Consider the following 11832-nt stretch of genomic DNA (forward strand, 5'->3'; position numbering starts at 1 on the left):
CAATGAAAATATTTCATAGACAACAGAAAAAATGAAATTAAGAGACTAATGTAATGAATATGATATATTAGTAATATAATAGAAAAAAAAGATATACATAAAATAATATATATTAAAGAGAAATAAGCAATGTACATATAGTTATTATTCACAACATTTTTCTCCGTGAAAACAACAGAGGGTGCCATTTATGATGGATTGAATCAAATCTCTGGTAAAATTGAAATGCGAGATTCTACAAAAACCTTGTGGTTGGCATAAAGAAAGATGAGAGACATGCATATAGATAGTAGAAGATATATAATACAGAGTAGTGAATTAAACAAGTTTTGTGCTTGCATATATGAGAAATATATATATATACATCTGTTTATTATATCTTTCTTATCTTATGCATGCTTTATTATTATCTTTTTGTCCTTTGGGCGTGTGTGAAATTAGTAGCTGCTCAGGAAAAATAATTGATCTATTCAGTAAGGCTATGTTTGAGAATTAAGATAGAATGGACAGGGGAGTGGATGAGAAAGGAGGATGATCCCAACTTGGGAGAACTAAAAATTAACCAATTAGTAGATGGTTTTGTTGTGATTTAAAAAAATTATCAAACTCTTGCCCTCATTTTTTAAATGTCCTAAACAAGGAAAATGTTTGACCATAAGCTTCTCCTCTCCTCTACAAAATATATAAATCAACTAAATTTATTATGGGAAGTAGAAGAAATAGAGAAAATAATGCGTAGAACATTGACTAGGTTTTTTTATTTCATTTTAATAACTTCACTTTTTTAAAAAATTATCAAAAACTTCCATTTTAAAATTATACATTAAAATTTTTTTTCCTCTTCTCTACAAGTTGTCTTTGCAATTCTCTACAAGTTGTCTTTGCAAAAGACAACTTCCTTAACGAAGCTCGTATTTGCAAAGGCAACTTCTTCAAACAATTTTTTTATAAAAAAAATCATTTTTTTCAAATTAACAATAAATATATATATATATATATATTAAAAATTAAAAAAGTGTAAAAAAAAAAATACAGATTATATCAGTTAACTTTTCATTTTCAAAAATATTAAATGTTACAAGCAACTCTAGTCAATCTACAATAAAATTAATGTTGAATGTGGCCTCCAATAACACATTGCTGATGTTTTCTCACACGTACGGAATTTTGACGACGCCAAGAAATGAAGATTATGTCGGTTAAGTGGCTATACCCGAAAATATTTTTCTAATATTACAGACAACTCTAATTAATCTATGTAAATTAAAATTTATATTTTTGTATTTTTATGAAATATATATATATATATATATATATATATATTGTTAATTTGAAAAAAAAGTTAATTTTTTTTGTTTGAAAAATTCCTTAAGAAAGTCGCCATTTGCAAAGGCGACTTGTAGGTGGGTTCAAAAATAGAATATTTTAATATATAATTTTAAAAAATGAATATTTCAATAAACTTTTTTGAAAAAGAGAATATTAAAAAAACAAAAAACATCAATAAATAAAATAGAGAAATTATAAGGTGAGATGTATTTTTTATCTCTTAAGTGATAAAGTTTAATTCGTAGCGTGCAAGAACAATACGTGGTATTAGAAATGACAAAAAATTGTATTTGCATGTACCTACCAATATTTTTTGTGACGTATTATGTTTTTTTATATGCCTGAATAGAAAATGTAACAGATGATTTGTATTTATGTGGATAAAAAAGTTGTGCTTCGTAGCTAGGCGTTACTGAATGAGCTTGTGATTCTCTTTCTTTAAGCAATTAGTGGACCTGACAGAGCTTAAGGCCCAAATATTCAAACAAATAGATCACATAGGACAAGGAATTAAATGGAGAGAGGTGTCGTTAATTCTTACTACAATGATTCATTCTTATAATAGGACCGACCGTTCCACGTGCTTAAGACATAATGAATAATTTTTGGGATTCCGACGATATTACTAAGGTGCGGGACCTGTTGTTCTCAAGATCATTGCTCCTTTGATTTTGAATATAAAATAATTATTTTAATAAAAATTCATCTATTTAGTTTTAAATTTTGCGTTCAATATTTTTTCTTCTTTTATATTTGAGGTTAAAAAGAGTAAATTAATAGGGCAAACTTTTCTCTTATTAAATCTAATACTAGTTCTCATAGTAGCAGTTTACATCGCACAACTATTATATATTGATGATCCAAACAATGAAAATATTTCATAGACAACAGAAAAAATGAAATTAAGAGACTAATGTAATGAATATGATATATTAGTAATATAATAGAAAAAAAAGATATACATAAAATAATATATATTAAAGAGAAATAAGCAATGTACATATAGTTATTATTCACAACATTTTTCTCCGTGAAAACAACAGAGGGTGCCATTTATGATGGATTGAATCAAATCTCTGGTAAAATTGAAATGCGAGATTCTACAAAAACCTTGTGGTTGGCATAAAGAAAGATGAGAGACATGCATATAGATAGTAGAAGATATATAATACAGAGTAGTGAATTAAACAAGTTTTGTGCTTGCATATATGAGAGTTATACGAGCGATATATATATATATATATATATATATATATATATATATTAATTGCACCTTCAACTCTAAAACCCACATAATTTAGTAGTAACTAGCAACTAAACTATGCAACATGCATCATAACTTAGAGAGGTGGACAAAGAAAGCCAGGAGGAGGATTCTTCCCACAAGTTATCAAAAGTTGAAGAGCAAGAGGAAGGAAAATATTAAGATTAAGAAGCTTAGCCCTAATAACAGTGCAAAGACAAATTGCAGCTTCAAGATCAACCAACCCTTCAATAACAGGACAACACACACTCTCAACAGGGTTCCCTATTCCCACGTGTACAACTCCTCCAAGGACATCCAAACAAACTCCAAGCTTCAATGCATCGATTGGACAACTTCGTTCATTGATCGGAGCCGGAGGAGGATATATGATCGTCGGAGGTGGTTGTAATGGTGGAGTGATGATAATCGGCGGCACGATCACCACTGGAGGAGATACTTTTGGATGTTTCGGATGGGTTGGTCGGTTGTGGTAAGGTGGAGTGCATGGGCCACATGCATGTGTCATTACATTCAACGTCATTATCTTAAAGATCAACAACATAGCTTTAACTTTTGATTTTGATGACATGATCAATTATGTGATAATTTTGTTTCTTTTTCTTTCATCTTCATATACTATACTATATGTTGTTTATATAGTTGTTACTGATGACTCATCAGAGGAAACAAATCACTTAAGCGGTGACGGTTCTGAATTCTCATTCATTTTTATTTTGCTTTTTCATTCATATTGAAAAAGGTCGAATCAAATTTTCAACTTGCTAAATAATGACGTGAAAGTAAAAAAAATAATGCAAGGTAATAAACATTTTATTCTTTAAAATCGTAAGAGTCATTTTATATTAAAAAATATCAAATAATTAATTTAGTTATTTTTCAAATTTTAGATATAAAGGTTTTATATTTTCAATATACTTATTTGTTTTTTTCATTGATTTTGATGGTTGTTTATTTATTAAAAAATATAATTTCATAGAAGTATTAAATTGATCGATACTAGTTTTAATTAATTTAAAAAATAAAATTGACAAATTTGAAGGACATTGAGTGAACATTGGCATATGAAGATAATAATAGTTACTTAGAGTGGTAATATACACACATGCATGTGAATGAGAGCATATCCCTAAGCTTCTGAGTGACAGATAATAAGAGATTTTGGAGTTTTGTTTGTGAATTTCTGATTTCGAGAGTGACTCCGTGATACTCTTTCAGTACAATCCGTGAACTACTTGCATATATGGTGTTCTGAAACTAGTTAAACCGGGTGCAGCATTGTCACAGTTCTCTTTTGCATTAATTCCCTTTGGTTTTTTCATATAAGTTGCAATATTCTTCTTTTGATCTTGGGGTGAGGTGTTTGACACTTCTCTTCATTCCTTTTTGACACGTTAATCACTGGAACAAACCATATAAACCAATAAAATAAAATATATAATTAATTAGGGTTGAAATTAGAGTTTCGGACAGCGAATAACCTATATATTAATGTATACGTTTATCGCAGTATTATCCAACAATTTATTTGATGTTGCTTATATGATCAGCAACTTCATTTGTCTAAGGGAAATGATTATTAATATGAGTGGAAAATAAATAATTTTTTTTATTTTTTATTTTCATCCACCTCTTTATGATCTTTCTAAAATGAGGAGGTAAAACTTTGACCATTTAATAAAAAATTAATATTTATTATTTTTGTAATTCGTTATTATTGTACTAAATAACATTGTTATTTGTCTATTTTTATTTATAAACAAAATATTATTAAAACTATATAATATAAAGGTTATTCTAATTCTTATATTAAAATAAACCATCTAGATATCATATCAATTTTTAATGTATAAAATGAGCAAAGTCTAAATAATATATTTATTAGCCCTAGCCACACCTTCCATCACGGGTCTATAGATTTTTTTTTTGACAGAACATGGCTTTAGTTGTTAAGAAGACGTCCATTGTCTCCACATGCATAGATTAATATTAAGTGTTTAATCCATTGCTAATTAATCACTAAATTCGAGGGATTTAACAACATCAAATTTATCATAACATGGAATATCAAAAGAAGAAAAACGGTCGCAACTCTTTTTTGCACAACTTAATAAAAATACCTTGAAACCATGTCACTAGTATAAGGATGAAGAGTTGTATGGTAAAAGACAACTACTATGTTTCCACGGTCAGTGGCCATAAAGAACATGCAGTGCACTCATGTTTACACAGTAATCCAATTATCTTTATAAAAAAAGTATTCTGAAGATAATTTTGAGAGTTTATTTATTTATCTTTACAATACCAATTGTCTTTTTTTTATTGGTAGCATGTGTAAAAATAGGTTTTTCTAGTATTAAAATTTGGAATTGGAGTGTGTTTGTGGTGTTGATATTTATTTCGAATTTATCATATTAGTAATCTTATTGTCATTTTTAAATTATATATATATATATATATATATATATATTTAATACTTTTTTAATATTAAAAATTATAATAATTTATCTATAGAAAATATGATTTTGATATTTTTTAATTTTATTATTATATAATTATTATTATTTTGTTTAATGAGTGCAGATGTCCAAACCTCGTCGCAGACAAAGATAAAAATTTTAATAAAAAATCATTCCCAAAAATAATATATACATTTACACACATAAATATTTTAATAACTGAATTCTCTATTTCTTCAATAAAAGTAGAGGATCCATATTCTTACTAAATTATATTAAAAAGAAACAAAATTTTCAAATTTAGATGTGTTATAGATTGAATAGTAAACATATATATTTTTTGATTTTGAAGAAAGTCAGATTTACAAAAATTAATATATTTAATTTTATTGATTTACTTTTTATATATTTGAGATCGGAGAAAATATATATCCTTTGTGAAGTTTCTATGTATTTCTAATTATAAAATTAAAATTTTAAAAATAAACTATGTATAAAAGTAAAAAGATTTACGCACAAAATTTGTTTATTCTATACTAAATTCATTTATATCACGACAACTAGCTAGTTTACGAACATGAAGCTGTTTATCATTGATGAAACCGGGAAAGCTGTAAAGATGGTCTTCCATTAATTTGTACAAATTTTTGTATTTTTATATTTTAAAATATGTGTTGATTTTATTTTGATATGAAATTTTTAAAGTGAATCATTATGAAATGTTAATTACTTAATATGTATATCCAAAAATAAAAAATTAATTTTTAATATTTTCAATATTTTTTTATTGATTGTCGTGTTCCTATAACCCTTGTTATTATCCAAATTAATTGATTGAAGTTTTCTTGTAGTTGGATTAAATGTAATATTGAAGAAACTTCTGAAGGTAATTGGTGTCTTTTTGCTATTAGTGCTATTTTTTGAGATTCTAGTAGTGTTGTTGTTGGTTGTTGTTCGAACTACTTTGATATTACTATTTCATTTTATACAAGTCCTTCTATATGCTATTGAGATCGCCTTTTTTAAAATTTGGTTGCACCTTGGAGGAAGTGTGACTCTTTGTCGATAGTCTAATCTTTCAATAATTATAATATTGTGCCTTAGAAGTTAAAGACTAGTTGGTTTTGAAATTATAATATTGTGCCTTAGAAGTTAAAGACTAGTTGGTTGTTGAATTGTATATCTATTACAAGACAAATAATTCCTCATATGTGATAGTTTTTAGGTGTCAACATAGTTAAAATATTAATTTTATAATGTGATGCATTTGCACCCTAATTTTTGCATTAAAAAACAATTAATATAAACAATTGTTTGTATAAAAAATATAGACAATTGTGTAATACTTCAAGAGAGTCTCTTTTACCTTTTTATTATTAGCAAAGTAAATTTAATGAAATTTTAATAAAACTAAAAATAAAATATTATGATTAATTCAACTATAAAATATCAATATTATTAAGTTGAATATCATGTCTTGAATTATAATTCAAAACAATTGTGTGTGAGTTTATCTACAATTTTTTTTTTGTTACAAATTTACCATTAACAAAAATAAAAAACTAAAAGATCAACACATCATATATAAACTTAAATTTTGTGTTTTAGTTTCTTCGTGGTCCTTAAGCTGAGTGTATGTTTGATTGTAGTCTTGGAACAGACAAAATCAATTTTAAAGATATATAATTGATTCTAAGTGAACTAATAGAGGTGTGTGGATTGATTAGGATCATATCGGTTAGTTTATGTTAGTTAGTTGTCTAATTCGTATTGTTCATTTCGTTATGAGTGACTTTGGGTCTTCTCTAATTGGTTGGTTCAACTTTGTTTGTTGTGGTAGGGTTTGGATCTTGTATTTTTTTTCCTTGTCTTTCTTTTGTATTGTCTTTGTATACTCCTATCTTTTGACTGATAATTATATATATATTTGCAATTCAATAAAAAAAAATACAAAACACTAGTGTGTATATATATATATATTTATTGATGTTGAAAACGAAAACCAAGATGCTTCAATTTCCAACCATTCACAACAATAAAACAATAATAACCATTACAACAATAATAATAATCATGTATGAACGAAATGTTCATAGGCAAAAACAAATGAAATTAAATGCCAAAGAGAATATACCAAAAAGTACAAAATCCACACACCATATAATGAAACATATAATTACGAAAATAGTGACACAAGCATATCAAGTGATGTCTCTAATCAATAACCGCATACGAATCCCTTTGGAACACCCTTTCCACAATAGTTAAGTATCAAGCTCAAGTTAATAGGAAGATCAAGGTTGATTCCCAACACATTAGCTTTAAGGGCAGTGCAAAGGCACACAGCAGCTTCAAGATTAGCAAGACCATCAATGAGTGAACAACATGGTGTCTTTGGTGGCTTACCAAGTTGAACATTAATCAAACCCAATAAATCAGCACACACACCAAACTTAATTGTGTCTCTAGGACAAGTTGGAGATTTTGAGGAAGGTGGGTGGTGGGGTTTGTGACCCTTGGGGGGTGGTGGAGGACATGGAACATAATTGGAGGTAACCATAGTGAAAAATAGGATGTTGAGGGAAAGAAGAATAATAGCAAATTTTGAAGCCATTTGGAATAATTAAGATGCTAATTAATTAATGGCTTTTTGACTATGCTAATACTCTTGGTTTGGTTTGGTGTGTGTTTGAGTGATGATGCTTAAGGGCTTTTATAGGAAAGGTTTGATGAGTTTATTAATATTTTAATATTTAAAATAATAGGTTTATTTTGGAGGCCCATGTGAGTGAGTGGGTAAGCCCATTGGGGGGAAAGTCTATAGTCATGATCAGGCTAGCACAAGCTGACAGGTCAACATATGGTAGAAGGAAATATGCTCTCAAATTGAGGGAATACAATATATTATAAGGTCACAAGTTTGGAACTATCTGCATATAAATTGCAATACGTGGTTTGTCTTTATTATCTATTTTTATTCAATGACATCATTTCATACTTATATATTGTTATAATCAGTTTTCACTGGAGATTAATCGCTATGTACTTACAGATGGATTACATGTTCAAATAAATGAATGATATTAAAATGTAATTATATAGATTTGATGACACCGCTAAAAAATTGAGGTAATTGATTGAAGAAATTGAATATTTATTAAATATTAATAATAAAAAATAAAAGATATAAGATTTTTATTTGTTTGGTAATTTTGTTCTCTCCTCATTTTGTATCTTACTCACACACATCCCACTTGTATATCTATATCATAAGAAACACTAATCTCCTTGAATTTGATCCATAAATATGAGACATATTTCACCATTGCAAGAATTGAGTGAGCGAAGATAACTTTATTTCTCTTGAAAAATATTTGATTTTCAAATAGACCAAAAGTGTGCAAGCCAAATGGAATGAAGTATTTCTCTCAAAAGTTTACCCAAAGGACCAAACCATCAAATTGAAGGACGTTAGTTGAATAGTTATTTGCAAGAGGACAACCTACATCTAACAAACACAATATATCCACTCAAACATGTCTATATATTGGACAATCGAAAAAAATATGTGTTGTGTAGTTTGGACTGTCCCACAACCACCTACACACGACTTAACATTTGACTCAAGAACTTTACATTGAACCAAATTGACCTTAGTTGAAAGTCTACTATTTAAAAGTTTTCATGACGAAACCTTCACATGTACCAATTTATTCCAAGTCTCATCAAATAAGGGTGAATCCTCAATCTCTCCATCCTTTTTAATTTCTTTTATCGTTACATACAACTAGCAATTTCTACCCATACTTCTATGAAAATGAAGCATAAACAAAATTATATTATATTTCTTAAAATAAAATATAAGTAAAAATCAATAATGTCTCTCTTATTTAATAATAATATCTCTAAACTACCCCTCATTTAATATATATTTTTATATATTCAATAACTCAATTTATTAGTTATCGAGGATAAGTGATTGGGATAGACTACCAACAATTAAAAGGTTGTGGTTTGTAAGATTTTCTGATGCAATAAGATGTGATGGGCATGCAAAGTGCGTTTAATGTTGAAGGGCTTTCACTTATTGATAATGGAGAACAATGCTTCAAGTGTGTAGATCCTTGTGGGGAAGTTTCAAAGCTTTGTAGAAGTGGTTACAGTAGTGTGGTGTTATAAGATCATCATGTATTCATGCATGTGTGTTGCACACCTTGTGCTAGAGGTTAGCTTTGATATATCCATTTTACAACAAAAACAAACAAAAAACTTTATTAGTTAATGATCACAATTTAAGCAATAGATTTTATTTTATATATTGGAATTGTATAGATTAAATATGATGAATAATATTTTTTAGATGTTATTGAGTTTTTTTGTTTATAATTCATTATGGAAGGAATACTACTTATAATTTATTTAAAAAGGTTAAATATGTTTTTATTAGTCTTTATAAAATTTGAATCTTTTCAATTTAATCTAAGTATAATAAAAATATAATTTTAAGTTCACACAAAATTATCGTGCACGTAGTTTTAGTTTAGGTTGTTAAGTCAACATATATTTTTAAATAAATTTTTGCAATTATATTTACAACAATATAAAAGATATTATACCACAAAATATGAGCTCAAAATTAGGTTTTTAAATCTATATTTTTGTTAATTTTATCTTGATTTTTTATATTTAAAAATTTTATATTTAATTATACCCAAGGTAAAAACAATTCAAAATTTATGTGAATGTACTTAGCTTTTTATAATATTCTAATCATACCTGTAAAAAGTCATTCTAAAATTTTTAAAGTTGAAAAATAATTAAGTATAATTTGTTTATATTATACCACAAAATATGAGCTCAAAATTAGGTTTTTAAATCTATATTTTTGTTAATTTTATCTTGATTTTTTATATTTAAAAATTTTATATTTAATTATACCAAGATAAAAAAAATTCAAAATTTATGCGGATGAACTTAGCTTTTTATAATATTATAAACATACGTGTGAAAAGTCATTCTAAAATTTTTAAAGTTGAAAAACAATTAAGTATATTTTGTTTAAACAGAGATTAGAACTACTTACCGGATCGACAACTTTGTAAGGATTAAAATTACATTTTTATTTTATAGCAACTAAAATTAAAATATATAAAAAATTAGGAATTAAAAATATATTTAATCCTATTTATATTAAGAATAATAATAATAATAACAATAATAATTTTCTACCTTAAAAAGTAAAAATATTTTTATTACAATTAAATTAATAATTCTTATTGCAAAATTTTAAAATGAATACCAAAAAATAACCAAATGAAAGATTCTTATATGCATTTTTGTAAAAGTGATATAAGATCCACAATTTAAATTAGATTGGTTATCCGATCAAAATTCAAATTATTATTCTATATTACAAATAACTCTATTCAACCTCTATAAATTTTTGTATTGTTTTTTACTAATTTTAATCATTTTTATTATTATTAATTGTTTAGAAAAAAAATTGAAACAAAGGGATATTAAAGAAAAATCCTCAAATTTTTCAAAACAGAAAATCAAATTGAAATGGCTTATTTATCTTTTGCAATTTTTTATATATTTCTAATTATAAAATTAAAATTGTAACATATATAAAAAAAGTTTTACACAATTTTTTTTTATTCTATACGGTACAGACAAATATGCATGATATTACATACTGTAATTAGGGGTGGGAATAGGTCAGATCAGACCAGGCTTTGCAAGGCCTGAGCCTGGCCTACGATTAATTTTTTAGGCCCAAGTCTGGCCCACGGCTTATCATAGGCTTTTTTTTTCGATCTGGTCTGGCCTGACCTGGAAGCCTATTTAAAAGTCTTATTCATATTAAAATATTTAAATGTTCTCCACATATCAATATCAATGTACGTATCTATATATATTAAACAAAAAATAATTTTTCTAACAAAATAATTTTTAAAAAATCTGAAACAAACATCCTTTAAACTCTAAAACATAATTCTTAGTTTCAAAGAATAGACTTTTTGTTTTTGAAACAAATGTACCAATTATTACCTCTCAAACAAATATGAAAGGACTACTGAGTTATTGACTAATTGAATGCCTACCGAATATGGAACGACTACCAAATATGGAATGACTACCGAGTGATTGTCTAATTGATAGAATTTAAAATAGGAAATAATATTAATAATATAATAATAAAAAATAACATTAGTAAATAATTAAATCTATATAGGTCGGCATGTCAGGCCTAATAGGCTTCTTTATAAGCCTGAGTCTGACCTATTTAAATAAATAAGCTTTAAAAATAGCTTGAGCCTAGTCTTTTTATTAAATAGGCCAGGTCATAAGTAGGCCATGTCATAGGCCGTTGTCGGACGGCCTAGCTTATTCTCATCCCTAACTGTAATCTTATATTATTTTTAAAAATTGGTTATAGGTAGAATAAATAAATTTGTTAATTAAAATTAAGGTTTTAATTTGATTACTATTCATCTGCTTTTAAAATATTTATGTGTATAGTTATTATATTTTTATCTTTTTAGGTCATTAAATTTAATCTTAACATTAAATATGGATGGAAAATATTCAATTTATAATCAATTGAATTTTGCTATTTTTATTTAACATTCGAATTATACTAGAAATTTTACGTAGACGAAATACTATACAAACCACCATTTGTATTGATATTGAAAAGGAAGACAAATTAATGCTTCAATTTAAAACTATCACAACAATATTATTCATAGCAATAATAATAAACCATCACAAAAA

The 11832-nt window shown here is 26.6% G+C and overlaps 2 protein-coding genes across 2 annotated transcripts; both read right to left on the reverse strand.

The window, feature by feature from the left end:
* Window positions 1–2321: 2321 nt before the first annotated feature.
* On the reverse strand, window positions 2322–3287 carry LOC101496757 (36.4 kDa proline-rich protein-like). Its single transcript, XM_004516778.4, has one exon. The coding sequence runs from the start codon at window positions 3162–3164 to the stop codon at window positions 2670–2672; it is 495 nt and encodes a 164-aa protein (XP_004516835.2). The 5' UTR covers window positions 3165–3287; the 3' UTR covers window positions 2322–2669.
* Window positions 3288–7000: 3713 nt separating this feature from the next.
* LOC101496425 (putative lipid-binding protein AIR1) lies at window positions 7001–7750 on the reverse strand. The gene has a single exon (XM_004516777.3). It carries the CDS (start codon window positions 7664–7666, stop codon window positions 7271–7273), a length of 396 nt encoding a protein of 131 aa, XP_004516834.1. The 5' UTR covers window positions 7667–7750; the 3' UTR covers window positions 7001–7270.
* Between the last annotated feature and the right edge of the window lie 4082 nt (window positions 7751–11832).

This window comes from Cicer arietinum, chromosome 7 (genome assembly GCF_000331145.2).
Source record: "Cicer arietinum cultivar CDC Frontier isolate Library 1 chromosome 7, Cicar.CDCFrontier_v2.0, whole genome shotgun sequence".
NCBI lineage: Eukaryota > Viridiplantae > Streptophyta > Magnoliopsida > Fabales > Fabaceae > Cicer > Cicer arietinum.